Source organism: Lampetra planeri, chromosome 20, assembly GCF_965212315.1.
Source record: "Lampetra planeri chromosome 20, kcLamPlan1.2.h2, whole genome shotgun sequence".
Lineage (NCBI taxonomy): Eukaryota > Metazoa > Chordata > Hyperoartia > Petromyzontiformes > Petromyzontidae > Lampetra > Lampetra planeri.
This window is the reverse complement of record NC_136126.1, coordinates 4,850,360-4,877,357: the sequence shown is the minus strand read 5'-3', so window position 1 is coordinate 4,877,357 and position 26,998 is coordinate 4,850,360. Positions and strand designations below refer to the sequence as shown.

General features: G+C 46.7%; 1 protein-coding gene across 1 annotated transcript in view; it reads left to right on the top strand.

Annotated features, from left to right (window-relative positions):
• Nucleotides 1-15,276: 15,276 nt before the first annotated feature.
• Nucleotides 15,277-26,998, top strand: part of LOC144724317 (G-protein-signaling modulator 2-like) — a 33,672-nt gene continuing 21,950 nt past the window's right edge. Inside the window, exons 1-5 of the mRNA XM_078603328.1 lie at nucleotides 15,277-15,398; nucleotides 19,852-20,073; nucleotides 22,059-22,194; nucleotides 24,199-24,341; nucleotides 26,379-26,502. Of these exons, the coding sequence (XP_078459454.1) occupies nucleotides 15,277-15,398; nucleotides 19,852-20,073; nucleotides 22,059-22,194; nucleotides 24,199-24,341; nucleotides 26,379-26,502 (747 nt within the window). The remainder of the gene's footprint in view (nucleotides 15,399-19,851; nucleotides 20,074-22,058; nucleotides 22,195-24,198; nucleotides 24,342-26,378; nucleotides 26,503-26,998) is intronic.

Below are 26,998 nucleotides of genomic sequence, written 5' to 3'. Positions count from 1 at the left end.
TTTATTCTCATCGATGCTGAAATGTGGAACGCCGAATGTGATAATATTTCAGATTACGGCAATATGCCATGCCATGCTGCAGTTTATTGGCAGTATAACTGTACAAAACATAACACGATCAAAACATAGCACGATCAAAGAAGCCTAAACATGCAATAACACGGTTTGAAATCAGTATGGAAATAATTACTAAATTATGCATGTCAAAGGGCATCAATGCATCGTATTTCCGTCACGTTAAAAAGTGCAAACTTTTCACTGTTTGGATTACAATTACTTCGTGGAAATTAAACAGCCAAATATGTGCAAGGTATTGGGGAGTGGATGGGGTGAGGGGGAGCTTAATCACCTTGATAATTGATTTTGTTTAATCGGTACGCGTCTTGATTTTTAAAAATGTAATTACGGTGGGAGTGTTATTTTTTTCACAAGCACATTTTGGTATCAAAATAATTCAAAGCATCCCTCTTGAATATTTAATACGATTACTCGCTCACACGAAAACGGATCAGTGTCACATAGTTCGATTCTTGAAGAATTAATCCTTATTTAAAATACAGTAATGGTTGATGGGGATCACGTGAACCGTATATTTACGTTAAAATATCGATTCTGGCAGACCCAATTTGATGCGTGTATTGTGGGCTGAAGAATCGACATTTATCGTTGAATGTATGTGTTGTTACACCACTAGTAATACACATATTCGAATCTTATTGGCAAGCATCATGGATAAAGCTCGTGGATATTCTGTACACGTTTTTCCACAGATATCAATTCTTAAATAATGACAACATTAATGCTGTTATATTTGGCTTTTAGAATTGAGCCACACAAAAGCCACCGTGTGATTGTGGCCATATAACCCAAATTGTGGATCATATAGTAATCACATACAGCCAAATAGAGATACAGAGAGACCCATGGAGATACTTTCAAGACAAGCCACAGTAGTGCGCGATCATGGCCATGCGACGCAAACTGTGGACCACACAGAATATACCTCTGTGGTTTGCGCTCCTTTCAATGGCGGAGGAACAGGAAAACGACACGAATTCTCTCTCCCGAAGCCCTCTCCCCGTGGCCAGCAGACCTAGACATTGGCATTTAGCTCATGAACATATTGCCATATGCAAGAATAGAATAGCATTGAGACACGTAGGTTTTATGTCTGATTTTCCATTAATAATAAGGCAGGCCTTGCTCAATTGAACAATGACGTTTTTGTCTAGCGGCTCGGGATTATGATATGCGAAGTATGCCACGACAGGTGTTCATTAATAATACAGGTACTGTATTTGGAAAAAAAAAATACTGCTCCGCAACATTTGCCGTCAGGTTCAAAGCTCGCAAGAAATCAAAGCCAGCTTTGGCATAAACCAAACTTCAAAAGAGATGGGGAATTTTTTTGTCGACAAAGTATACTCTCATTTAATACAGCACAGAGTATGCACAATGTCTTCCACGCTCTGCTTTGTGCACTGCCCATCAATAGTGGACAAGCAATGGAGGAGCTATCAAAGTCCACTTGCAAACTTATGTCCCCATTGTTGTGAAATGGAGTCAGTACAATACAACCACACAGCGCATTGATCCATCGCGATTCCGCAATCGGCGTGAGGCCACAAGGCGAAGCACCCATTCGGATCTCTTGCAGAGCAGTGAAATCCGTCTTGTTAGAGAACGACCCGTAGAAGTGGATACCACAGAGCTGCCTCTCAGATCCCTTCACGTGACTTCTGGGGGCAGCACCTTCTCACCCACCCTGCCAACAAAAGTAATGTTTGTAAACTGACAATGTTTTTAATTCTTAGAGCTGGAGTTTAGTCAAATTAAGTGCTGAACCAAATTCATTGCTCTGGGTGGTTTTTTGTGTGCTAGTCATTGGTGACTGGGTTGAGACCATCAACTCACTACACTGAAGAATCCGGCTTAAATTTCGATTTAAAGCTTTCGTGACTGCAGGGATTCATCTTCTTTGTTCTTTCGGTAAAGTCACGTAGAAGGGAAGTAATAAAATAATAAAAATAAAAATAAAACATAATAAAATAATTCTCACGACGTTTCGGCCACAACGCAAGCAACCGTCCTCAGGTGAAAACCAGGTCTGTCGGGGAGACAGCGTCTTATTATGTTTAATTTTTATTATTTTATTACTTCCCTTCTACGTGACTTTACCAATCCGGCTTAATCGCAGGCAGCTGCCTGGATTCTAAACCTATGAATTCAGCGGTGCCTGCTCAGCGCGCTAACCTTAACCAGCTGACCACCTCTACATCAAGGTATTTAGATGGGTGATGGGTTCAGATGGAGTGTTCAAAGTACATGACTTGGCACCAAGACAAATGGCATTGCTAAATAAAGTTCAAGTTACTCTTGGCAATTAGGCTGCACAATTGGGTCTAGGCATGGGGGGAAATCGGTTTGTTTGTGGTTTTCTGCAAAGCGTTTAACAAACATGTTCCATTATTGAGTTTTGCTCTTTACAAACTAGTGGACGAATGTTGATGAGCAATGTCTCATTTGAAAGATCTTGGTCTGCCCAGGAATTAGTACAGCCCCCTTGTGAACCCCCTGCTGCATAAATGTCTGTGTTGACCGTGGAGGTTGTTTGACCATATACCTTAGCTCTCCTGGGCGCCGCAGTGGTGAGATGTTAATTATCTCGACTGGAGGTCGTGGGTTCGATCCCGACCCTGACGTCTGCTGTATATTTGGAGTTTGCGGCGTCTCTCTCCCCGTGGTCGCGTGGATTTTAATCCGGGTCCTACGGGTTTTTTCATCCACGTTAAGAATCAACATCACACGTTTAGAGTACTTGGCTGCAATATATTTTACACGTGATAAGCCATTATGTTGAGCTATCATTTGTGGCCAGGTCGCTTCTGAAAAAGAGCTATATAGCTCAGTGGGCTTTACCTGTTAAAATGTAAATAGAAAAAAAGTGAATACGTTTGGTGAAGGGGTGAGAGGGACACAGGGTGCATCTCGCCACTGATGTTAACCATGGCAGGTAATTGAACTCAGGTCGCGAGGTTTATAGATCCACTTAGCCCCTGCTCCCCCATAATTAGGAACGCCGTATTGCGAATCCCTTTGCGTCTTAACAATATTCACTTACATTTGAAGGCCCATTGAGACGGTATGGCTCTCATTTCCCAAGGCAAGAGAGCGCACTGAAAATTAATGAGAAACCGACACAACAAAAGAGTGCAATTTTGTGGCAGGCGGAATTCAACCACGAGCAGTGCCATGAGTGAATCAACCACGATCAGCGCCCTGAGTGAATCAACCACGAACAGCGCCCTGAGTGAATCAACCACGAGCAGTGCCCTGAGTGAATCAACCACGAGCAGTGCCATGAGGGAATCAACCACGAGCAGTGCCATGAGTGAATCAACCACGAGCAGTGCCCTGAGTGAATCAACCACGAGCAGCGCCCTGAGTGAATCAACCACGAGCAGTGCCCTGAGTGAATCAACCACGAGCAGTGCCATGAGTGAATCAACCACGAGCAGTGCCCTGAGTGAATCAACCACGAGCAGTGCCCTGAGTGAATCAACCACGAACAGCGCCCTGAGTGAATCAACACGAGCAGCGCCCTGAGTGAATCACCCACGAGCAGTGCCCTGAGTGAATCAACCACGAGCAGTGCCCTGAGTGAATCACCCACGAGCAGCGCCCTGAGTGAATCAACCACGAACAGCCCCCTGAGTGAATCAACCACGAACAGCGCCCTGAGTGAATCAACCACGAACAGCGCCCTGAGTGAATCAACACGAGTAGCGCCCTGAGTGAATCACCCACGAGCAGCGCCCTGAGTGAATTAATGGGACAGAGTGTAGCTCCCAGTGCGGTTCAGCGTCTCTCGTTGACCCCAGGAGCTCAGCGCGAGCGCCTCTTTCGCTCTGGAACACAGCAGACACTCTGGAAGCAGCGTGGTTGCGGCACAGCACGTGAAGATGCATTGTCGCTTGTTAGTTGTGCGGCAATATTCCATAAGGACCCTGTTACTTGTTCTCAGCAATATTGATGTTGTTTGTCTTTGTGTTGGTGTTGTTGTTGTTGCTGCTGTGCTCACGTAGCATTACGGCCGCCCCTTGTAATATATGCGAGCAAAACTGTCTGGACGGGATCATCCGCCGACGAAATAAAAAAAACAGCCTTCAACTCAAAGTGGCGACATCGGCCCCGAACTCGTGGCAGTGAACCACACGGCGCTCGAGATGTCCTCGTCGAATGTGTCGGCGCGTCCGCGTGTTTTTTTTCCAATCTCCAATTTGTTCGGCGGGCAGAGCTGAAGACGCACGCGTTTGAAGCGCGGCCGTCCTGAGCGGAGGAGGAGGAGGGAGACAGGGAGCGGGCGAGCGAGCGAGCGAGGAAATGGACGGGTTCCCCTCGGCTGAGGGTGCATCAGCGACGAGGGGACGATGCAGGTGAGGAAGAGTCGAGCTCGGCTTGAACTCGATTTGGTTGTTGAGGAGGAGGACTCTGTGCCTCTCCACTGATGCTGCTCTGCACTGCGAGCATCACAGGTTTTGCCACGTGAATGAATGAACGCTTTTACGCAATGCCTCTTGTCACCGTCATCATTTTACGTCCAAGGTCGCTTTTGAAAGACACTCATGGGCGTCTTTTTTGCGCGTATTTATTTAATTCTAAGACAGCGCTTGCCTCGTTTTTAAAAAAATAAATGCACTCAATGTATCTATCTAGTTCGTGCAGAACGGCGGTTGAACTGCAGTTTTTTGTATTTTAATTTGTTTCGTGACCCAGAGCACACGGTGCGTCTCGTCGCAGCCGTAGAGAGTGCACAGCTGATCTACGGACACACAATAGTGCGAAGCTTTAGCTGGCGACGTGACGGTGCAGCTGGTTACGCGAGGAAGAAGACCGTTAATAGTTTATTGTTTGACAAAGATTCATCGTTACGTGCATAACACTGGTCAACAAAAAAAAAACCTTTTTTTTCTGGCCTGGACTTTTGCAGCTGTTCTAGACTAATTTCAGGGTGCTGATTCCAAATATCATCTCAGATTTGCTCTATCACATCTCATTTTTATGCTATCGGCATACCCCATTTTCATTGATTTTACCCGAAATTAACTCTTGTCACTTATGATTGCAAGTTGTTGCGAGTCAGTGACTGATTTAGTGTTAAAATATGGTGCTGTATTTTTAGGATAGTGTGTTTATAATATAATTTTATGTAGATATCCACATTTATTTAATATTTTTCTTCTGCAGTTTTTATTGAAAATGCAATATTTGGTATCTCAAAAACCTGATGTGATAGACAAAAACTGATGCCACATTTGGAATCAGCACCCAAAAATTACCTTAAACCGTTGGAATACCTTATGCCAGAAAAAGTGTGTTGACCAGTGTATTTTTCGTGAATTCGTATCTCCTCTCCAGAATCATTTTCTGATTTTGTATTTTGTCACTTGATGCAATCTCTGTGTAGATGATTCACCTTTTTACGTATATATTTTTTATAGTTTTTGTTTTATGTCTGTATGTTTTGTGTTATTAAGGGCTCTATTTGTGAGCGAGTGATGACTGCATTAATTAAATGGCTTTCACAGTCGACTAAAGTCAGGAATAATGGCTGGATTTGAAATAAATTTGTCTTTTTTATGACTTGAGTAAAATAATATGTTCGGTCGGTGGTCGAAATACCTTTCTAAATTCTTAAAATAAAAATGTTTGGCTTGCACATTTTGAACTCCCCATAATCGGTTCCTTTTCACGTTTGTGAGTCATTTATATTGGTGTGATAGGAGACTATTGGGCCTGTAATTCTTCAAGTTGGGGTTGTCTCCCTTTTGGTGAATATAACAACAATCGAGGCATCATTCCATGATTGAGTACATTCATTGCTGTGTAAACACTCAGTAAATAGGTTAGCGAATTTTGTTCCAACAAATGGCCCTGCTTCTCTGATGGTATTGACAGTTTTACCATCCTTTATACAGTATATGGATTCTGTAATGCTCCTCAGAGGTAGTACTTTTTTAAAAGAATGTGTGCTACCGGTTGTGGAATATTGACAAAGAAAATGGAACAAGTTTATTTTGAGTGATTTGGGGCATTAGTCCTCCAGGAGGGAGCGATCATTTGTAATCCCAATTGAGCAATTTTCATTTCTTTGGAAATTTGGAACAAAAGCTCAACAGTGTGCAAACAAGCATGGGGAGATACATTATTGGAATTGCACCGAGAGACGCGAAGAGGAAAGCATGGTTCAGAGAACGTACGTAAGTTAGATCCATAACATTTACTGTTGAGAAAAGTAAGTGGATATTAGTAGGACACACATCGCTAGTGCTCGAAAATAATGATGGAATGGCAACCGTGGAATGGCAACCATTCTAACATGGAGGGAACGCAGCTGAGAGGACGTCCACCATGGAGATGGAGTAATACAATCAGCGTGTGTGCAGGTGCTTCGTAGATTGTTGCATGACATCATTGCTTGGCATGCTCATAGCATTTTTATGTCATCACCTTGTCTGAAAACGCTTTTTTATTTAGCACTGGGTTTTTGTATTGGCAAGTTTTGGGCAGCCCTTTGATACATTTGGCCACATTCCGTTAGGACAACTCTCTAATAGAGACACAATTTTCCACAAAAATTGTATCAATATTCGATTAATATTTTTTCGAGAGTTATCCATGGCCCAGACAGACGGACATAACTTATACATTTATGTTTTCAACAATAGAAATCTTTAGACAGTAACTGCCAAACACTCAGTTAAAAAAAATCCTTAAGACGAGAGATGACGATTATTTCCTGGGTAAAAAGAAAAACCGTTCTACTAAAATTGAACTTTTTTCTACGGTGAATCATCTAGGTACGTACAGTATTTGCCGCATCGTTCATGAGAACGTTCAGCTCGAGCTTTGGCCGGTAGCCCAGCGAGCCGCGAGACGTGACCAGCGCGGCCAGGGATGGTGTTGCGTCTACGCGTGATCACCAGCGGAACGAGGCATGGGTGTAGGCGTGTCTCCGCGACGACACAGAGGGCATTTATTTGTGGCTAGGAGATGTTAATTTCCTCGCCCGGTATGCAGGAGGTCGTGGGTTCGAACCCGACCCTGACGCCTGCTGCTGTATATTTGGAGTCTGCATGTTCTCCCCGTGGTCGCGTGGATTTTTCTCCGGGTCGCCCGGTTTTCCCCTCCACATTTAGAATCAACACACTGTTAGAGTATTTGGCTGCTATTAATTTGCACATTATAAGCCATTTCGTCGAGCCATCATATGTGACCAGACCGCTTCTGAAAAAGAGCTAAATAGCTCAGTGGGCTTTAACTGGTGAAATAAAAAAAGTTGAGTTTAATATATTTCTAATCTTTGCTGTCATTCCTGCGGTGGAGAGAGGGTACAGGGTGGGCGTTTGGGGTGTTTGGGGGGGGGGGGGGCTCTGGGAGGGGGGTGCTCTGCTTTGTTCGGCAAGAGATGGGACACAGCGCGAGTTTAGCCACGCATCGATTTGCTGTCGGGAAAACAGAATCTGTTTAGTTTCCTCCAGAGGTTATCATGTTATTGTATATATATATATTTTATTCTTGCTGATCCGCCTCCTAGTTTGTACGCAGACCGATGCTAATGAGCAAATTATCCATGAATTGCTGCGTGTGTCACGAGCCGATGATAATAGTCGGGTTATATATAATTTTTTTGTTCCCGTTGTTTCCATTGGTTATGTTTATTTTTACATTGACTGATATGTTAAAGTTGTGGCGCGGGACTTTGTGTTGAGTGGGGGCGTTTGGATTGCGCGGCGTGTCGTGCAGTAAAATACTTTTGCAATTGTTTTCCCTTCTGAGGATTGTACTTTGTCTACATCTCTTTCTACGCTATGTTTCCCAAATGATCTCTTACGCTGCCACGATATCATTTGTGATATATGTATTTGATTTCAATTTCCGCAATAGTTTTTTTCACAAGTTCACGTTTTAATTGGAATGTATAAAAAAACTACAATCTTAAAAGTTCAATGAATTTACCCTTAATAAAGAGTTTACATTTGCCACACTATTGCTGCTCTCAGCTCGTTGTATCTGTTATTGTATTAATCACTAGCTTTACTACCCCCGGCTTTGCCCGGGACTTCGATTCACCTTTGTCTCCCCAGTGGCGATGTTCACACACCACAGCAGTTACTCGTTTGAGACTGAGTCGACCTAGGGAAGGCCCAGGACCGGTAAAAATAATCGTCACCGGTGGTAGCCGTGAGCGGGAATCGAACTCGGGTCGTTGGGTTCATAGCGCGGCGCGCTAACCACTACACTACAATGCGTTACGCTTCCACGTGCGCGGGTCACGTGACAGATGTGACGTCCTAGCTCACTTGCTGTGCAAAAAATAGATGCATTATTGAGCTCCCCCCCCCCAAAAAAAGTGTATTTTTATAATGTCTGCATGGTGTACAGTCTGGAAAGTACCCACATGGCAAATTTCCAGTTTGTTACATGCCGGGAAGTACGCTTAACATTTTGAACAGACACACATATTCACAACTTTTCCTTTTATATATATGTGGAGATTGACCGAAAAAAACTATCAACTGATTTTACACGTATAATGTATACAGTCCATAATACAGTTTTTTTTGTTTGTTAGATCGCGTAAATATAAACGTGTCGTTACACCCGCCACCAACCGACACAGCCAATTAGTAAGGTTTTTCACAAGGCCGTAGCCATGGAGTCAACATTGGGGGGGGGACTAAATCTTCCAGGAGGTCTGGGCCCCCCCCCCCCCCCCCCCCCAGAAAAAAAAAAAAAATCTAAATTTGAAAACGAATTTCCTGCCTAAAATATAAAAAAAATTCACTCACACATGGGATGGACTTTTCATTTATTCTTTACAATAATGTCTAATAATGTATTGTATTACATTGCTCTGTTTTTTTCTTTTTTACTATTTCTTGTTTAATTGTATGTAATGGCAGAGGGATTAGTAAAGTACAACCATAACCACAATCATATGAACAGAAATCTATGCATTGTTATATGAAGACAAGTCCAGATATTGTGGCCAAGGTTTAGCAAATTGTTGTTTTTATTTGCATAGCATAGCAATTTTTGAAAAACATTTTGTTTATAGCAATATATTAGGGGGGACATTTTGAGCATATTTGAATATTGGGGGGGATGTGCCCCCCCCCCCCCCCAATATATATTCTAATTGCGCCCTTGGTTTTTCACGTAAACAGAACATGCCAATTCGTTACTAGTTCAGCACACCGGTGTGTTGGAGAGCAAATCCACAACATTTACAATCTGAGTGGCGGGTTTAACGACACGTGTATTTTCATGCGATCTAACCCGACTAACAACTGTATTATGTATGATGTTGGTCGCGAACGTGTTAAACTGAATTTATACTGCAAGCACATTCATTGGCTTACGTTGAGACCAACTACCATTACATATACTTAATTAAATTCACATACCCTGGCAACATTTAAGAAGGCTTTTTATTTTTTTGTTAGACCCATGCACACGCTTGCAATTTTGGAAATTGCTGCCGCGTTAATCAAATCGATCCTCTGCAAGGCGCGCCTTTACCACGACGCCAACTAACCTGAGTCAGTGCGACAAGGGGAGTTGATTGGGAGGCGTCAACCTAATATGGGCACAAACCTGCCTCTCCGAAGGCACTTGCAGCAGAACAAGGAGTTCACCTCTCTGGAGGGACTTTTCAAGGCACGATGCCCAGCCCGTTCCCATTTGCGCCTCATTTCGTGGTGTGGCTCAGATTAGCCAATCGAGATGCCCCCGTGGAAACCCACGTCCCCCAACTCCATCGCCCTTCCATTAGCACAGTCGGCATTTGTGCCGTTCTTATATAACGCGAGGCTCTTGCGAAGGGACCATGTTTCCGAGACATGTACAGTATATTTAGTCTGCAGTCGTTCAACAGTCGGTAGCGATGTTGATATGCTGCTTTACTCAATTGGATAGTTTGCGAGTTACTTAAAATTTTCGAATACGTTGAACCTTGGCGTGGGCATAATAGCACCATCGGACTTTTTAACATTCACCGAAGTAGACAGCGCGGATTATTTTGGTGAATTAAACCCCTGGTGGGATCCGGGGAGGTGGAGGGAGGTGGGGGATGGGGGTGCTGGGATCGAACCGCTAACCTCGAATGGGCCATCGCCCCGTCAACGTCGCCGCTCTTTAGGGCCGGGTTCATGAGTCAACGAACGTTGCTTTTGCCTCGGGGTTTCGGCGAAGGGGGTAAATCGTCAAGGCGATGCGCTTCAGCTGTTTCAACAAGACGTGAATCTGCGACAGGTTCCATAAAACATCTTCAGTGATTTCTCCCCCCCCCTCCACCTTCCACTTCCTTTTAACACGTGCTGCTGTGAATGACCAACTAAGCGGAATTTCCCCTTGAGGAATTCCACGCAGACAGCAAATGGTCCTTAGATCGGTCGTGCTGACCCGGCAGGTCGCCGCTGCGTGGCTCGATTATCACGTCTACGTTCCCGACGATGTAACTGGGATCAACTTCTCGCTGAGTGATTGGGTTAGAGCCTGAAACGTTTTTTTTGGCGGGGGGGGAGGGGGGTTTAGTGATACGAGCCTGTCGTGCTGCATTGAGTGGTCAGGCGTGTTCCTTGATCTGTATTTGTGCAGATAATCCTGAACGCTGTGCATTCTCACGACACACTCCTGAAATCCAACGCCTGCCGCGAGTTCTGCCGTGACGAGTCGGTGGCTGGGACAGGGCTGACTGACTCAGGTCATTGCCTGTGATCATCCAATTGTGTTTTATTCATTTGGTGCAGTTATAAAGGGCTTCATTTCTCACTGAACATGTTTTTATTCAGGTCGCCGATAGACTGGAGTGGGCACGTGACGAGTAGCTCCAGCCGTAGATGCATACTGGATGTGGTGTCCCGGGTGTGGAAACATTTCCCTGCTCATCGACGAGCGTACACTCGGCTGAAATGAAGCCGTGGCAGTTATCACGACAGAAGAGATAATGTTTTTACTCAAAACTTGATATTAAATTGGAGGGCTGTAACTAACCATGCATATATTCGGAGATTAATATTGGTTATTCTAGCTGACGACCCAACAACAGATCGCGTGTGTAAAAATGTACGGATGTATTCTCGCACCTCCGTTTAGCGCGGTTGGCAACGCACAGTGCGAAAGAAGTTCACCGTACGCATACATATTTAGATGTGTACGAATTGTTGTTGTATGCACACGTGTATACTGCGAGATTCACCACCGCATGACAAAACAATAATGTATTATTGACCCTAATTGTGATTCAGCAATCGACCCCTGAATCGCTACAGCTCATTGCATAAGCCAGGCAGGGTGTTGGGGGAATTGTTACACGCCTATTAAAGAGCAGTACATTTAAGGACAACTCGCTGTGCAGGTTTAATTGCCAATGGCCGGAGCGTTATTAAAGCGTGCCTCTTTCGTGAATGACGTTGAGGGCGATGACGTATTCGCCAACTGCTGCTACAATGTTAAACACAGCACAGTTAGTTTAACACGTAGTAGGCTTCTGTGACCAATATCATCCATAATACAGGCTTTTGGGGGGGGGGGGTTGGACCGCGTAAATATATAAATGTGTCGTTAAACCCGCCACCACCCGACACAGCCAATTAGCAAGGTTTGTCACGTGAACAGGAGTTGTACACCCCTAGCTGCCATTGCAATTCAGTGGCCTAAAATACAAATGTTTCGCTCCGGATGATCGCTGCAAAGTATGATCTGTGTTTTGATTTAGTGTGCTGATCTTAAAGGTGCATTGAAAAATGTTGATACTCCGACTGATGTTCCTGCTGTTGTGGAGTGACTCATGCAGCCAGCTATGGCTGCAGGGTTTGGTGGTAGTACATGTTGTTCACGTCGTTTATTGTGAAAATTCGGTCACAGTTCCTATGATCACTGTTACATTGCTTTCACGGCTTTATTTTGGTGATTTTTGAAAAGTTTTTTGGTTTGGCCATGTTTGTTTGTTGTAGTAGAGAGTTAGACTGATGGCCTTAATCTAAGTTGTCTTGTGGTTGTTGTTATTGTTTGACTTGCATCCCACTGGGATTTTTGCACACAGCGTTGGTGTACGGTGCTTTTTCTGCAATATTTTGCCGTCTTTTCTTGGATTTTCTGTTTGCACATAATCACTTTAAGATGATTTCTTGTTCATGTTTTTGTTTTTTGTTTCCTGCGGTTGCACCCAATTCAAGAGCCGAATGGCTCACAGGGCTATACCTAATAAATGAACTTGAACTTGTGTTGGAGAGTAAATCCACAACCTTTACACAGCACAGTATTTCGCCTTACTTTCGCTGTGCACTTCAGTCCCGCGAATTGGATAACATTCAAGTCAAAGATGAAAGTGCTGGCATTATAACGGTACTGCTCTACTTTTAAGCACGTAAGTTATTGCGCGCGTCATGGAATTATGTGATAAGGCAGGCACAATCGCATTTCGCAGTGTGTGGCGTTTACTGTGCGTGGAAAGAGTGGAGGTAATCTGGCTGCAGCTCATGACATCAAAGCCAATAAGCGCGCTCTTGTATTCCTATGTCATCATTAACTTGTTCATCAATTCTAATTGCATTCTGTAATGTCACCGATATTCTTCAATCTTGTACCATTTACCGGAACAAATGAAGAAGCAACAAAAGCTACAAACTAAAATAAAAATCCCAGGAAACCCGATCAGTTTTGCAATCGACAGTACAGATTCTGACAGATGTGCAATCGGTACTGCCAAGAAAGAGCCCGTGACCAAGTTAGTCAACAAAATGTAACGAATTGCGAGCCTGTTCCCTGGCACACGCGAGCGTGCATCTGTTTCGTCTGCACCTTCCTCGCGAGGAAGCCAGACTCCACACGTCACGTTTATTAATGACGTGTCAACGAGGGCTAAGCAGCACTAAGGTAGGTTGTTTTTGGTTTCTCCCCCACGCCTCTCCACGAATCGATTTTACAGAAGAAGGTCACGGAAGCGGCTTACGTTATTATCATCATCATCAGCATCATCATTCTGGTGCGATTTTTTTTCTGCAGAGCGGAATATGGGGGTTTGAGTGCGCTGTCAAGGTCACGCATTGTGTGCGTGAGTTATTATTCTTTGTGATGTATTCAAACTTAAGAATGTCATAGCAATCGGTGGGTTCCAATCCTGTGCAGTGCCAACAACAACATTTCTCCGTGGGGTTACCCTGCTTAGATTGGGTTGTATTGTATTGTTTTTCCTCCTTTTGTTAAACATTTATTTCGAAAGTTAAAATTGCTTCCAATTTTGTAGATGGTTGTAGGTGAAAAGTAAAAGAAAAATACAAATAAATCATAACCGCACCATGGTGTCTTGATTGAGCCCTTCACTCACAAGGCCACGTGTGCTTGTGCGAGGGGGGGGGCTTGACCTGTAAACTGCTTGGCCGCTGCAGCTAAACGCCGTGAAATCCGCGAACGGGTTAAGCTACTGTCCTCCTGATGGTAGAGCTGAGAGCTCCGTGCGACTAACCCCCTCGTGGCTAGATTATGGCTGGCGTGTAAATAGACTTTCAACACTCGTCCTTCATAGGGCACCCTACGCCGTTGCCAAATGTCAGGATAGCAACAAGCAACAAAAAAAATCCGCCGTACAGATGGCTGCCAAAATTCCAAATTAGCTTTGAGTAAAAAAAAAGGCCGTGTTTATTTGCTCGAAATGCTTTACATTTGTTTTTGTATAGCTTTGAATGGATACAGCTTCTTGGTTCTTTCGGTAGTCACGTAGAATGGAAACAATAAAATAATAAAATAAAACATAATAAAATAATTCTCACGACGTTTCGGCCACAACGCAAGCAGCCGTCATCAGGTGAAGACCAGGTCTGTCGGGGAGACAGCGTCTGAAAATTTATGGATACAGCTGTGTAGGTTTTTGTTGTTGTTGCAGTTTTCAATGCTTAGCTGTCTGCTGTACCCCGTGTTGTTAGGCGCGAATGTCCGACGACGACAGGTTTGAGAGCTCTAGCTTAGATCGGATGTTGTTACAGCGAAGAGCAGATTTTTTTTGGGTCAAGGTTTTCAGCGTGGCATAAGTTGCCCACAAGTCGTAGGTTCGTGGACACAGCATGCCCGGTGCATGTCGAGGATGATCGCCCAGCGCACGTGGGGTGCAATGGCAGTTTTCGCTCGTCGCTCGCATGCCGTGAAGAGGACGCCCGCTCCGAACCAAGCGGCGTGGACGGAGCGGCCGAGGTTAAATAGTGAGAGAGAGAGACCGTGGGGCTTGCAGCAAAATCCCGGTGTCACAGGATGAGGCTGCCTGGGGCCACAAGCCGATTAGGATCCGGCTTCGGCAGCGAAGCTCCACGGACGGCGCAGAGGGCCGGGCGACCCACCACGCGAGCTGCTCAACTCGTGCCGATGCTGATGCCAGTGACGTCGCTCATCCTCTTTCGTCCGCCCATTACTGCGGGCAAACGAAGCTGCCGGGTCTTTTCGCTGCCAGAGTAAAGTGAAAAAAACAAAATTTCGTTCACGTCTCCTATTTTGAAAGAATGCAATTACGCTGGAGGAGTTTTTTTTTTTAACAAAAAAATTCGTCGACAAATCGGAGAGAAGTCCCGTTCCGTAACATTCGCGTGCACCGAACAACGAATTTCAAGAAAACCGAGTGGCTCGTTCAAGTGAGCAGCGATTCAGTGTCGCCTTTGAAGACACGAAGCGCCGAGGCGTCTCGAACGCGCCCAATAATCGCGTGCCGAGGAGGAGGAGGCGGCAGTGGCTGGGAATTGTCCCTTGCGGTGCCACGGTCGGTGCCCGACGCAGGCGAGGCGTGGACGGGTCGCTGACGTGCACTCGAAGCCTGTGCCATGCGCGCGAATCCCCGCCGTCAGTACCTGCCGAGCACATTTGTTTCCATAATTATCTAAATCAAGTAGTCACTCCGGAAGCTCTGAAACATCGCAGCTCCGCGATTACCTTTTCTCTTCAATTCAGTTGGCCTGCCTTTGTTCTACAGTTCTCCGCAGAATGTTCTGACAAAATTGACAATTGCAGGCGAGTTTTTTTTTAATCTTTTCTACGTTATTTTCACTTTCATTCGTTTGCGAAAGTGTTGAACGCTTATTGATTTATTACGCAACAGAGCCGTAACCTGACACGTGGGATTGCCGCGTAAAGAGTAGCCGATCGGTGCACTCTGCGTGGAGAAGACTACGACGACGCATCCGAGAGGGAGAGAGACTTCGACGGAGGGGAGGGGAGGGAAGGGGACCGATGGAAAAGAGCGACGTCTACCGGGTCCTGCACCGAGGACTCAAGTGCAGCGTTCGTCCCCTGCCGCTCGACATCGAACTCTGGCTTTACGTTCAAAAAACCAGGGGCATGAAGAAGCCGAGGTACAGCTGCTGTCCCCCGGCAACCGTAACGAGTCAAGCACCCTTGTCTGTTTCTTGGCAAGTCTAGGTTTTAAGTTGTTGTGTATTTGTGGTCATTTGACCTATATGCCAACTCTGTTAAATGGTGGGCTCGGATGTTGGGTTTTGCTGCTGCTGGGTTGTCATGTAGAGAAACGAGCGTCTGGTTTGACTTTGCTGAATGGTTTGGCTTCCTGATTTCGGCAGGAATTATATTCTGCGGCCGTCTGGAACGCTCTTCCTTCCGATATTAGGAAGCCACTGGAGCTCGGCACTTTTAAACATAGATTGAATCCCATTTATTTTGAACTGCGTCTTGTGTTTAGTTTGTTGTCCTTGCCCGCACCTCCGCTTAGCATGTTTGGCTACGTATGGTGCGAAGGAAGTTCAACATCCAGTAAAAACATTGGCGTCGCCATTTAGCCGTCGAGTGTGCAGGCGGGCACAACTGCAACCGGGACCCATGGGCTACAGAGGCCCCGTCACGCGGTTACAAACCTGGACAGGGCACCTCATTTCATTACTTGCACCGGGACCCATGCCAGCCACATTACACCACGTTTTTTTAAATGTATGCAAAGCTTAAAATAATAAGGTTTTTTTGTTGGCATAGCAGACTGTGGGGCTGGTTGGTTTTCATTCACGCAACTTGTGTACAATCACGGAAGCAGTAAGTGAATTTCTTCTGTACGGTGACAATATACGGTGATATGATTACAGGTTGGCTTCCAACGTTTGAATTGGTTATGACATTGAATGTTGTTCGGTCGCCGTACCATTCTCCCTCGTGTAGTATGTACCTGGTCTCGGATTCATAAAAGACATGCTGTGACGTTTTGTGATTTTACACCTCGCTAAATACGGTACCTGCAATTAACAAAGCGTGTTTCACGATGGCAAATGTTAACTCTCTGCGCTAAAATCTTTAATAAATTATTGGACGCGCTGTGTGACGCTTGCCGCAACTGGAACCTGATCAGTGCTCAATTTGAGCCTTGTCTAAAATGAGTATCTGGTGCGGTGCTATTATCGTGAGCAACAGCACAGGGGCGACGAAGATGGCCTGGCATGCGCGGAGCTGCTCCCACCATCCCTTCACGTGCCGCCTGGCTGATAAACGTGCCAACAGCAGCGTTAACCCACCTTGTCTGTACAGTGAACTCCGATCTCAATTGAAAGCTAATTTTTTAGAACTGCTTTTTATGTTTAATTTGTTGTCCTCTCCGTGCACCTCCGATTATCACGGTTGGCTACGTACGGTACGAAAGACATTCAATATGCCGACATACACGTAAGAGTAATAATAATCACAGAATATGATTTTTGGACAGCAAAAGGTGCAATTGTGACCAACAGATCAGTCCTCCCATTATGAGTCGATGTCACCTTGAGTCAAAAACCATGGCCCTATTATTTTAGAGAGCAGCAGTGGGACAATGAGATACTATTACTGTATGCCGGCATCATCTTTGTGAGGATTTATTGGGACTCAAACATCGCACCTCCTGTCTTTGATATTCCTCCTCGAAGATACTGCAGCAACTGGTTTTACCCAAGCGCACATCTCCTTCATAAATGGGAAGTTCAGGACAAGCCTCAGTCGTGCGATTGTGGCAATGCAACCCAAACTATAGATCCTTCAACGGAGAAGTAAGAGTAAAACTACACGATCTGCCGAAGCCCTCTCGTGGCTAGCAGACCTCGACATTGACATTTAGCTCTCGAACATATCAGCGCACACAAGAATAGAATTACCAGCGCACTCAAGCCATCAGCGGCTAATGCCCCTGCCTTGGTTTCACGTGGACAATCCATCTCTGATCACTGTGGGGGCAGTTGGGCACTGCCTAAGGCGACAAAAAAAATCAATTCTCACCTTGCATGTCATGGGACATTGCTGTGGGTCCATTACCCGTGACGGATATAATCTATGACCACAATCTATTTAAAAAAAAACTCATATTATCTACCGCTGGATTTATCCTATTATCCACAATTGGTGCATATTGTCGTGATTACTCAGAGGTGGCGGCAACTGTAGCTTATCCGGGAATATCAGAGATAAGTCATCTTGGTGCAATAAAAGTCTTCCGATTATACGTGCCTCTATCGATAAGAGGAGCCATCCAAAAGTGGTGGAAACTTCACCACATATTCCATAGATAACCAATGCGGATAGTGAGAGCTATTTTCACAGATAATAGGATCTGCCGAGAGCGTTCCCGCTCCCCATATTCACGCGAATAAGAGGAGTTTCACTCTAATACTCAGCGGGTGGATGTGTGTTCTTTCAAGGCTGTCACTTCAGTATTGAAGAGGAGAGAAGTGTCATTGCAACTAATTCTAGATTTGAAGCTTTCGTGACTGCAAGGATTCATTAAAATTAATTTTAATGTTTTACCTACGTGACTTTACCGAAAAAACCTAAGAATATGTCATTGCAACTATCTAGAAACAAATGCGAAACATGTGGCCTCGGGCGCATTCTCAGAGGCGAGAGCTTACTGAAGGAAGTTCTGGAACGGGTGCTTGAGAAAGACGCCAAAAGCAGAACCAAGAAAGATGTCTATTCTAGATGTGAAGCTTTCGTGACTGCAAGGATTCATACTCTTAGTTCTTTCGGTAAAGTCACGTAGGTAAAAAATTAAATTAATAAAAATTAAAAAATTAAATCACGACGTTTCGGAGGCAACACAAGTCTCCGTCATCAGGTGGGACCGTCACAGCCAGATTTGCTTCATCAAGTGATTTGCTGCATCAAGTGATGCTGCAAATCTGGCTGTGACGGTCCCACCTGATGACGGAGACTTGTGTTGCCTCCGAAACGTCGTGATTTTATTGTTTTATTTTTATTAATTTTAATTTCATTTTTTTACCTACGTGACTTGACCAAAAGAACTAAGAGTAAGATGCATATTCTTAGGTTTTTTCGGTAAAGTCACGTAGGTAAAAAAATTAAATTAATAAAAGTAAAATAAAAATATAATTAAAAAAACCCTCTCACTTGATACAGCTATCGTGCTGTGACGGTTCCACCTGAAGACGGAAGCTTGTGTTGCCTCCGAAACGTCGTGATTTTAATTTTATTTTATTTTTTTACCTACGTGACTTTACCGAAAAAACCTAAGAATATGAATCCTTGCAGTCACGAAAGCTTCAAATCTAGAAGAAAGATGCCGCCGAACGATTTGGCGAAGTTTGGGGGGGGCGGAAGGGGGTGCCGCACACAGTGGGATCAAGCGGCGCGCTCAAGATCGGAGGTGGGCGGGTGGGGGGGTGCCGAGTCAATGACCAGCCTACCATTGGGCAGACGACTCAAGAGGGAAAGTCTGAACAAGGCTATCTGCATCTCCCCTATCTGCCCGTGTGTGTGTGTGATTTTGCGGTGGGGGGTTTTTTGGGGAGGGGGGGTTGTTGGGGCGGAAGCGATCAGGACCATAATAATTGTTTCAAGTGGCAAGGAATCCGATGAGCTATGAAGCGATTTTTCACAGATGTCGAATAGCGATTGTGCAGTGGTCAGCCCACTGTGCTACGAATCCGGCGACGCGGGTTTGATTCCCACTCACAGCCAACATCGGTGACGAATATCTGTAGCAGTCCTAGGCTACCTCTAGTTCGACTTAGCCTTAAATGGGGACTCGGTGCGGTGTGAAATAAAATATCGTCACTGTGGAGATAATGATGGCTGGGCATGGTGCCGGCCACCCAATATCTCGTGTGAGCTGTGGTGGCCTTCAAAGCGTTGCTCCACTAACAGCACGTGCCCATCGGAGGCGCACTGCCACCAAACCCGACTTCGTCCAACTTTACCGCCGCTCACATTTGCATTCGTCTTCTGCTATCGTAGTGGAGATGGGAGCGTTTACCGGGGTAAATCGAGTTTTCGGTATCAGCCGCTCACATGTACAGACGCGTGGAGCGCTTGTTTTCAATCCACTGGTGGATGAGCACCACCAACCCATGACCCATCACCCCGCCCCCCTTCGTGCCATACGGGTCGTGGGAGTTATTTCACCACATTTCACCACGTTGGTCAGCGCGAGTTGACGAAGGTGGGGAGCATACGTATTGCGTGTGTGTATGTTGAACTTCTTTCGCACCGTACGTCGCCAACCGCGCTAATCGGAAGTGCGGGAAAGGACGACAAATTAAACATCAACAAGCAGATTTAAATGTGCATAACTACAGTGGCAGAGCGTTCCAGACGGCCGCAGAAGCGCATCTGAAAGCGCGTGCGATGCGGCGGCCGTCTTTGTTCGATGGCTTAGCTGGAAGCCGCCGCTGCTGTGGCCGCGAGGTGGCGGGTTGTTGCTGGTGGGCAATTTCTCTTCGTCACTGTGCGCTTCTGCCCGTGCGCGCACAACTTCTTTCGCACCGTACGTCGCCACCAGTGCTAATCGGAGGTGCGCGTGCGCGCGTTGCCCCCACCCAGGATGGAGGCGTCGTGCCTGGAGTTGGCGCTGGAGGGCGAGCGCCTGTGTCGGGCGGGCGAGGCGCGTGCCGGCGCCTCGTTCTTCGAGGCTGCGGTGCGCGTGGGCACCGAGGACGCGCGCACGCTGAGCGCCATCTACAGCCAGCTGGGCAACGCCTACGTGTGTCTGGGCGAGCACGGCCGTGCGCTCGAGTACCATGGGCTGGACCTCACGCTGGCGCGGTGCGAGCGCGGTTCTGCCTCTGCCACCACCACCACCACCACACCCCCCCACCCCTTCAGCCCCTCCAGACCGATAGCAACGACGGTTGTACATAGTTTAAGGTTTTTTTGGTAAAGTCACGTAGGTAAAATTTTTTTAAATAATAAAAGTAAAATAAAAATAAAATAAAAATCACGACGTTTTGGAGGCAACACAAGCCTCCGTCTTCAGGTGGAACCGTCACAGCACGATAGACTTTACCGAAAAAAAACTAAGAATATGAATCCTTGCAGTCACGAAAGCTTCAAATCTAGACGGTTGTACAATTTGCCGAACGCCGTTCGCCAGCGAAGTCGTCATAATTCAAATGTATAATGTGGCATTCCATCCTAGAGAGCAGGAAATAAAAACAGAACCGGGGGCAACCGACCAAACTCAGGAGGGAAGGCTCGGCTTAAAGAGATGGGATTTAAAAGCAGACTTTAATAGTTCTACCCACTTCGATTGCCTGATTTCAAGTGGCACGGCGTTCCATAGCTTGGGTGCCTCGCTAGCAAAAGCCGGGTCACCACAAGAGCACAACCTCGAACTGGGAGTGCAGCTGCATTCTGAACAAGCTGGAATCTTCCCGGTGCTTTGCTCGAAAGTGGCGGCGACGTCACCGTGGCGCTCATGCCAGGCTAGGTGCAGCGTTGAGGCCGTCGCTCGCGTGGAGTGGTCGATGGCTTTGCTGCTGGCAGGAGGTCAAGGGGGTCACGGGGCAGACACGGGTGCTTGTTCGGGGTTAACTGACTGAGATGATTGACAGATGCACCGCCTGTGCTCCCCCACTGTGCACGTCCACAAAAACACTGACAAAGATCCCCCGAATAGCCTTCGAGCCAAGTGCTGTCCGCGAGTAGATCAGTATGGCACACGAGAGGGGGGTCGGTGGACAAAACCACCACGCCTGGCCGCCTTTGTCTGCCAAGTGTTGGTGTTTACACACCGCACCAAGTACTCATTTAAGGCTGAGTAAACCTATGGGAGGCCTATGACCGATGCATATGTTCTCCAACGATGTGAGCCATGCACCTACACGCAGGTACACACAAAGACAAAGGTCCCCGGGTAGTCTACAAAGGGCTCTTGTGACACGTGCACTTTTCGCGAGCATCTCGTCGTCTGAGAAGGGCATTCAAATGCAATGTCTTGGCCTCTCGCACTGAAGCTGCCTCGTGTCCTATCCCCTCAGCTACAGGGCCTCCACACGACGCTGCGATTGTTGGGCCATGCCTCATCCACGCCTCCCCTGGACCACACCTTGCATGATAAGCCACTTTGTTGAGCTATCATTTGTGGCCAGGTGGCTTTTGAACAATAAGTTAATACCTCAGTGGGCTTTGTCTGTTAGGATGGGGATGGTTCGGTATTATTTGTATGTGTTTGTGTGATTTGCTTACCTTTCTTGTACTTTGCACTCCTGTCGTATTGTTTGTGTTGTTTGTTGTTGTAAAGTTTTTACCCGCTCCGACTGGACATCTGTAAAACAAGAGCTTTATAGCTCATCGGATTCCTCCAGTAGAAAAAAAAATTCTGATTCTGATCTTGCATCTTGACTAACTTCCAAATGCTCTCTCACCACCTCAGCCAACTTCAGCATTGGCACCTCATGAGGATTTCAGAAATTGAAAAGTGGGATATTTATATTGGACGACGATGACGTTGACGATGACGACGATGACGTCGACGACAACGATGATGACGACGATGACGACGACGTCGATGACAAAGATGACGACGACGTCGATGACGATGATGATGATGACGACGATGACGTCGACGACAACGATGATGACGACGATGACGACGACGTCGATGACAATGATGACGACGAAGACGACGACGATGATGATAACGACGACGGCGATTACGTCAGTGAATCGACCGGCCACGCGTCCGCGTGCGCCAAAACGAACGTCGGCGTCTCCCCCCCCCCCCCCCTTCTCGCCGCTCCGGCCTCCAGGAAGATCGGCGACCGCGCCGCAGAGGCCAAGGCGAGCGGCAATCTGGGGAACCCGCTCAAATTCCTCGGGCGCTTTGAGGAGGCCATCGTGTGCTGCCAGCATCACCTGGACGTCTCGCGGGAGATCGGCGACCAGGTGGGTGGCTGCGTCTCGCCTCCCACGTGCCCTTCGCTCGGTCCAGGGGGTTCGGCAACCTGCGGGCTTCGGAGACGCAATGCGGCTGCTTGCTTTTTAAAAATTTTCTTCCAAAAGTATTTGTTTTTGTTATTGACAAGACGATTCAGCATGGGACCTCCTTTGCCAGTACTAAAATATACTAATAGGGGTTTTTCCCTTTTTTTTTTCTGGCAACAAAACTGACACCTTTAGCAAGGAATCATGTTTACATTAACCACAATACTTGCAGTCAAATGCAATAAAAAAACAATACTCTGATAATTTATGCATTGTCCTTGAAACCGATTGGTCCACACCAGAGACAGCTTTCTTTAGAGCCTAGTCTCATATGTAATCTGGTCGAACGCCGTATGAGACTAGGCTCTAAAGAAAGCTGTCTCTAGTGTGGACCAATCAGTTTCAAGGACAATGCATAAATTATCAGAGTATTGTTTTTTGTTTGCATTTGACTGCAAGTATTGTGGTTAATGTAAACATGATTCCTTGCAAAAGGTGTCAGTTTTGTTGCCAGAAAAAAAAGGGGAAAACCCCTATTAGTAAGACGATTCAGGTTACACACACACAGAGGATATCAAAGGGAAGTTGACACCAGCACAAACGCATCACGGATGACAGTGCAATGGAAACCTCTCAATAAACTGTTTCAATAAACTCTAAAACTCTGGTGTTTTCCGAAGCTCTGACACCTCTGTAGGAGGAAACAGGAGGGGGAGATGGCTAAATGCCCTAATGAATGCTCTTAAGAATCAATGCCCACTGGAGGAGAGGCAGTGAAGGGGTTCTGCACGCGGCTCTTTGAGGACTGCTTCGTGATGTTTATTTATTTTTAAAGGACCACCGTCTCGTAGTCACGTACTCTTGAAATATCGAGTTTTCACCGAATTATTGATTGCTGACCCCCCAACCATAGGAGTCCAGTTTACCATGGGGGTCCACTTTACCATGGGAGTCCAGTTTACCATGAGAGTCCAGTTTACCATGGGAGTCCAGTTTACCATGGGAGTCCGTTTACTATGGGAGTCCAGTTTACCATGAGAGTCCAGTTTATTGCCCAAAACGTCTCCTTTTATATATAATTTCGTCTTTGGGACGGTGTTATTGACGAATGCGTTGGTCACGTTTTTGGTATTGCGCTTGTGCGCCAGTGGGCGACGAGTGACCTTGTACCCACAGGGAGAGCTGTCACTGGGGGTGCCCTTTTAAACGTGTTGATTTGAGATGGGGTTTAAGGTTCTTCTTTGTGAATTGCTTCCCTTTCATATACTTTGCACTCCTAAAGCGTTGTCGTATTGTTTGTTGTTGTAACTTTCTGAATTGCCCCAACTGGACATCTGTGAAAAAGAGATTTAGAGCTCATCGGATTCTTCCAGTATAAATAAAGATTCTGATTCGGAAGTTGCTTCTCACGTACAAAGCTGTGTGATACGCCACCAGCATAAAGGATGGTCGTGTATCAAAACCAAATCATTATTATTCTCATCATCAAATAATAACACTGGTCAACAAAAAAAAAACATTTTTTTCTGGCCTGGACTTTTGCAGCTGTTTTAGACTAATTTCAGGGTGCCGATTCCAAATCTGATCTCAGATTTGCTCTATCACATCTCATTTTTATGCTATCGGCATACCCCATTTTCATTGATTTTACCCGAAATTAACTCTGTCACTTATGATTGCAAGTTGTTGCGAGTCAGTGACTGCATTAGTGTTAAAATAAGGTACTGTATTTTTAGGATAGTGCGTTTATAATATCATTTTATGTAGATATACACATTTATTTAATATTTTTCTTCTGCAGTTTTTATTGAAAATGCAATATTTGACCTAAAGTGATAGACAAAAACTGATGCCAGATTTGGAATCAGCACCCCAAAATTACCCTAAAACCGTTGGAACACCTTATGCCAGAAAAAGTGTGTTGACCAGTGTTATAATTGATGTGCGTGTCACTCTGTGGGCCAGGCTGGCGAAGCGAGGGCCTTGTACCTCCTAGGCAGCGTGTACCACGCGCAGGGCAAGAGCCGGGGCTGTTCTGCGAGCCAGGACCCCGGGGAGCTGGGCCCTGAAGCCAAGTTCTGCCTGGAGCAAGCAGTCAACCACTACCAGTACGCCGATCATTTCTACTTGTATTCATTTAATTTAGATGGTTTAAAAAAAAAATCTCGGTTGCTGAGCAAGGGGCCAATGGCCCAGAAATTACCAAGCGGTTAGCAGGTAAACAGCACTGCCGAAGATGTAATGCTGTAGATAAGTGTTTTGGTAGGTTTCTTGAAATTTGTAGCGGAGGTTATTATGAGAACTCTGGGGAAAGAAACGACGGGGAGGGAATTCCAAAGTGGTGCCGTGCGATGATGTAGCAGAAAGGGAAGTGGGTTTCACCTGCAAGTGTGGGGGTGGAGTGCACTAGGGGACGAGGCGAAACAGTCACTCTGGCAAACCCAGAAATGCCACCGCCCGACGCGTATTAACATCGTGACGATCGGCCTGTTTCTATCCACTGCTGGCTGAAAGTCCTTCTCACGTCGTCACCATCCCTCACGTCTCAATGTCTGCCGTGGTTGCTTCACTTTAACCTCGCTCCGGCGAGGCCTTTCGTGCCGCTTCGCCACCGCGGCCGCGTTCGCTGGGACTCGTCGTAATGCTGCTACCCTCGTCTCTTGAGTTAAACGTGGAATGACGTTCTGCCTCCCCCCCCCACCAATCGCACCATCAATTTGGAAGTGAGACCCACTGGTGCCCCGAGTGATGCCCCGTGACGACGAACGGTATTCTGCAAACACTGGAATGCCCTAATGGCGAAATCCAATGTGTTTTATTTAATTTGACCAGGTAAGGCCCACTGAGCTATACAGCTTTTTTCAGAAGCGACGTGGCCACAAATGATAACTCAACGAAGTGGCTTATCACGTGCAAATGTCTCGCAGCCATAATAGTCTAAAAGCACGTTTCTAAATTTGGAGGGAGACCCCGAAGGACCTGGAGAGAAATCCACGCGACCAAGGGGGAGAACGTGCAAACTCCAAATATACAGCAGGCGTCAGGGTCGGGATCGAACCCACGCCCTCCTGTATACCAGGCGAGGTAGTTAACATCTCCTAGCCACCGTGGCGCCCCCAATGGCAAGGTGGGGTGGGAAAGAAGGTGCCCGCCTCTCCAGGTCACAGGGTCACGTTACTCTCAAAAGTGGATATCCAAGTTAGAGAGGGGAAATCGTATCGGAGTGCAGATTTGTGGTGCATTGCTCATTCTCGTATCGCTTTTGATTCTCGAGTTATTAGCCGAATGAAAGACATACTGAACGAAACAAAGTTGTTAAGCATGTTACTGACCATGTACGTTTGCCGCATGAATTGTTGTGGTCATGCATGCACGTTACTCCAGCACTTTGGAAGTACATTATACGCGTACTTAGTGGATAACGCAGACTTTCACCGTGAGCCCTGACACTCCTAAACCCACTGGGCTGTGAAGGGACAGCGAGTGCATTTCGTGTTTACTGTTCACAAGGCGATATTTATTCATATCGCCTTAGACCAACTCGCATGGAATGCTGCCCATCTCGTCAGATCTTGGAAGCTAAGCAGTTTTGAACCTGAGACTATTCTTGTATGGGCGACCACCGTTCACAAGACATTGCCGTAGGCTTCGGCACTATGCGGTGGGCAGCAGAGGGCAGTGGAAAAAAAACATCCGCTGTCGTGCTAAACTGTACTTCTATGCTGCCACGCCTAACCTCCGATTAGATCTGTTGGCTACGTACGGTGCGAAAGAAATTCGATGTAGAGACACGCATACATATGTTCCCCACCTTCGTCAACTCGCGCTGACCAACGTGGTGAATGTGGTGAAATAACTCCCACGACCCGTATGGCACGGGAGGGGGGGGGGGGGGGGCGATGGGTCAGGGGTTGGTGGTGCTCATCCAGCAGTGGATTGACAACAAGCGGTAAACGCTGCCATTTCCACTACGATAGCAGAAGACGAATGCGAATGTGAGCGGCGGTAAAGTTGGATGAAGTCGGGTTTGGTGGCAGTGCGCCTCCGATGGGCACGGCTGGCTACGTACGGTGCGAAAGAAGTCCACCAACGCGCGTGCGCACACACAACGCACCCGAGCCGACCGCTCGCCGTTTGTCTCCCAGAGCCAACCTGGCACTGGTGCGGGAGCTCGGAGACCGGGCGGCCCAGGGCCGAGCCTTCGGTAACCTGGGCAACACCTATTACCTCCTGGGCTGCTTCAGCCAAGCCGTGGCCTGCCACCAGGAGGTGAGAACGCACCCCAACAGTGGCTGTTCACTGCAGCTCCGACCGATGCGAGGAATCCAAGCGGCACGGCCTTAGTCCTTCTCCAAAACCACCGGGAGGTAGATGAGGAGGAGGTTCGAGAGTATGTACTCGAAGGCGAGACGGGAGTATAGCTCTGGTAGAGCAGCTGTCGAGCGTGCAGGATGTGCACTCTCAACAGCTAGGGCGCTGGGATGAAATGAATGGCTCCGCAGGGGCGAGATGTTAACTACCTCGCCTGGTGTGCAGGAGGTCGTGGGTTCGATCCCGACCCTGACGCCTGCTGCTGTATATTTGGAGTTTGCGTCTCTCTCTCTCTCATCACAGTGGCTAGGAGATGTTAACTACCTCGCCTGGTATGCAGGATGTCGTGGGTTCGATCCCGACCCTGACGCCTGCTGTATATTTTGAGTTTGCAGGTCCTACGGTTTTTACCCTCCACATTTAGAAACAACGTGCGTTTGGAGTATCTATAAAT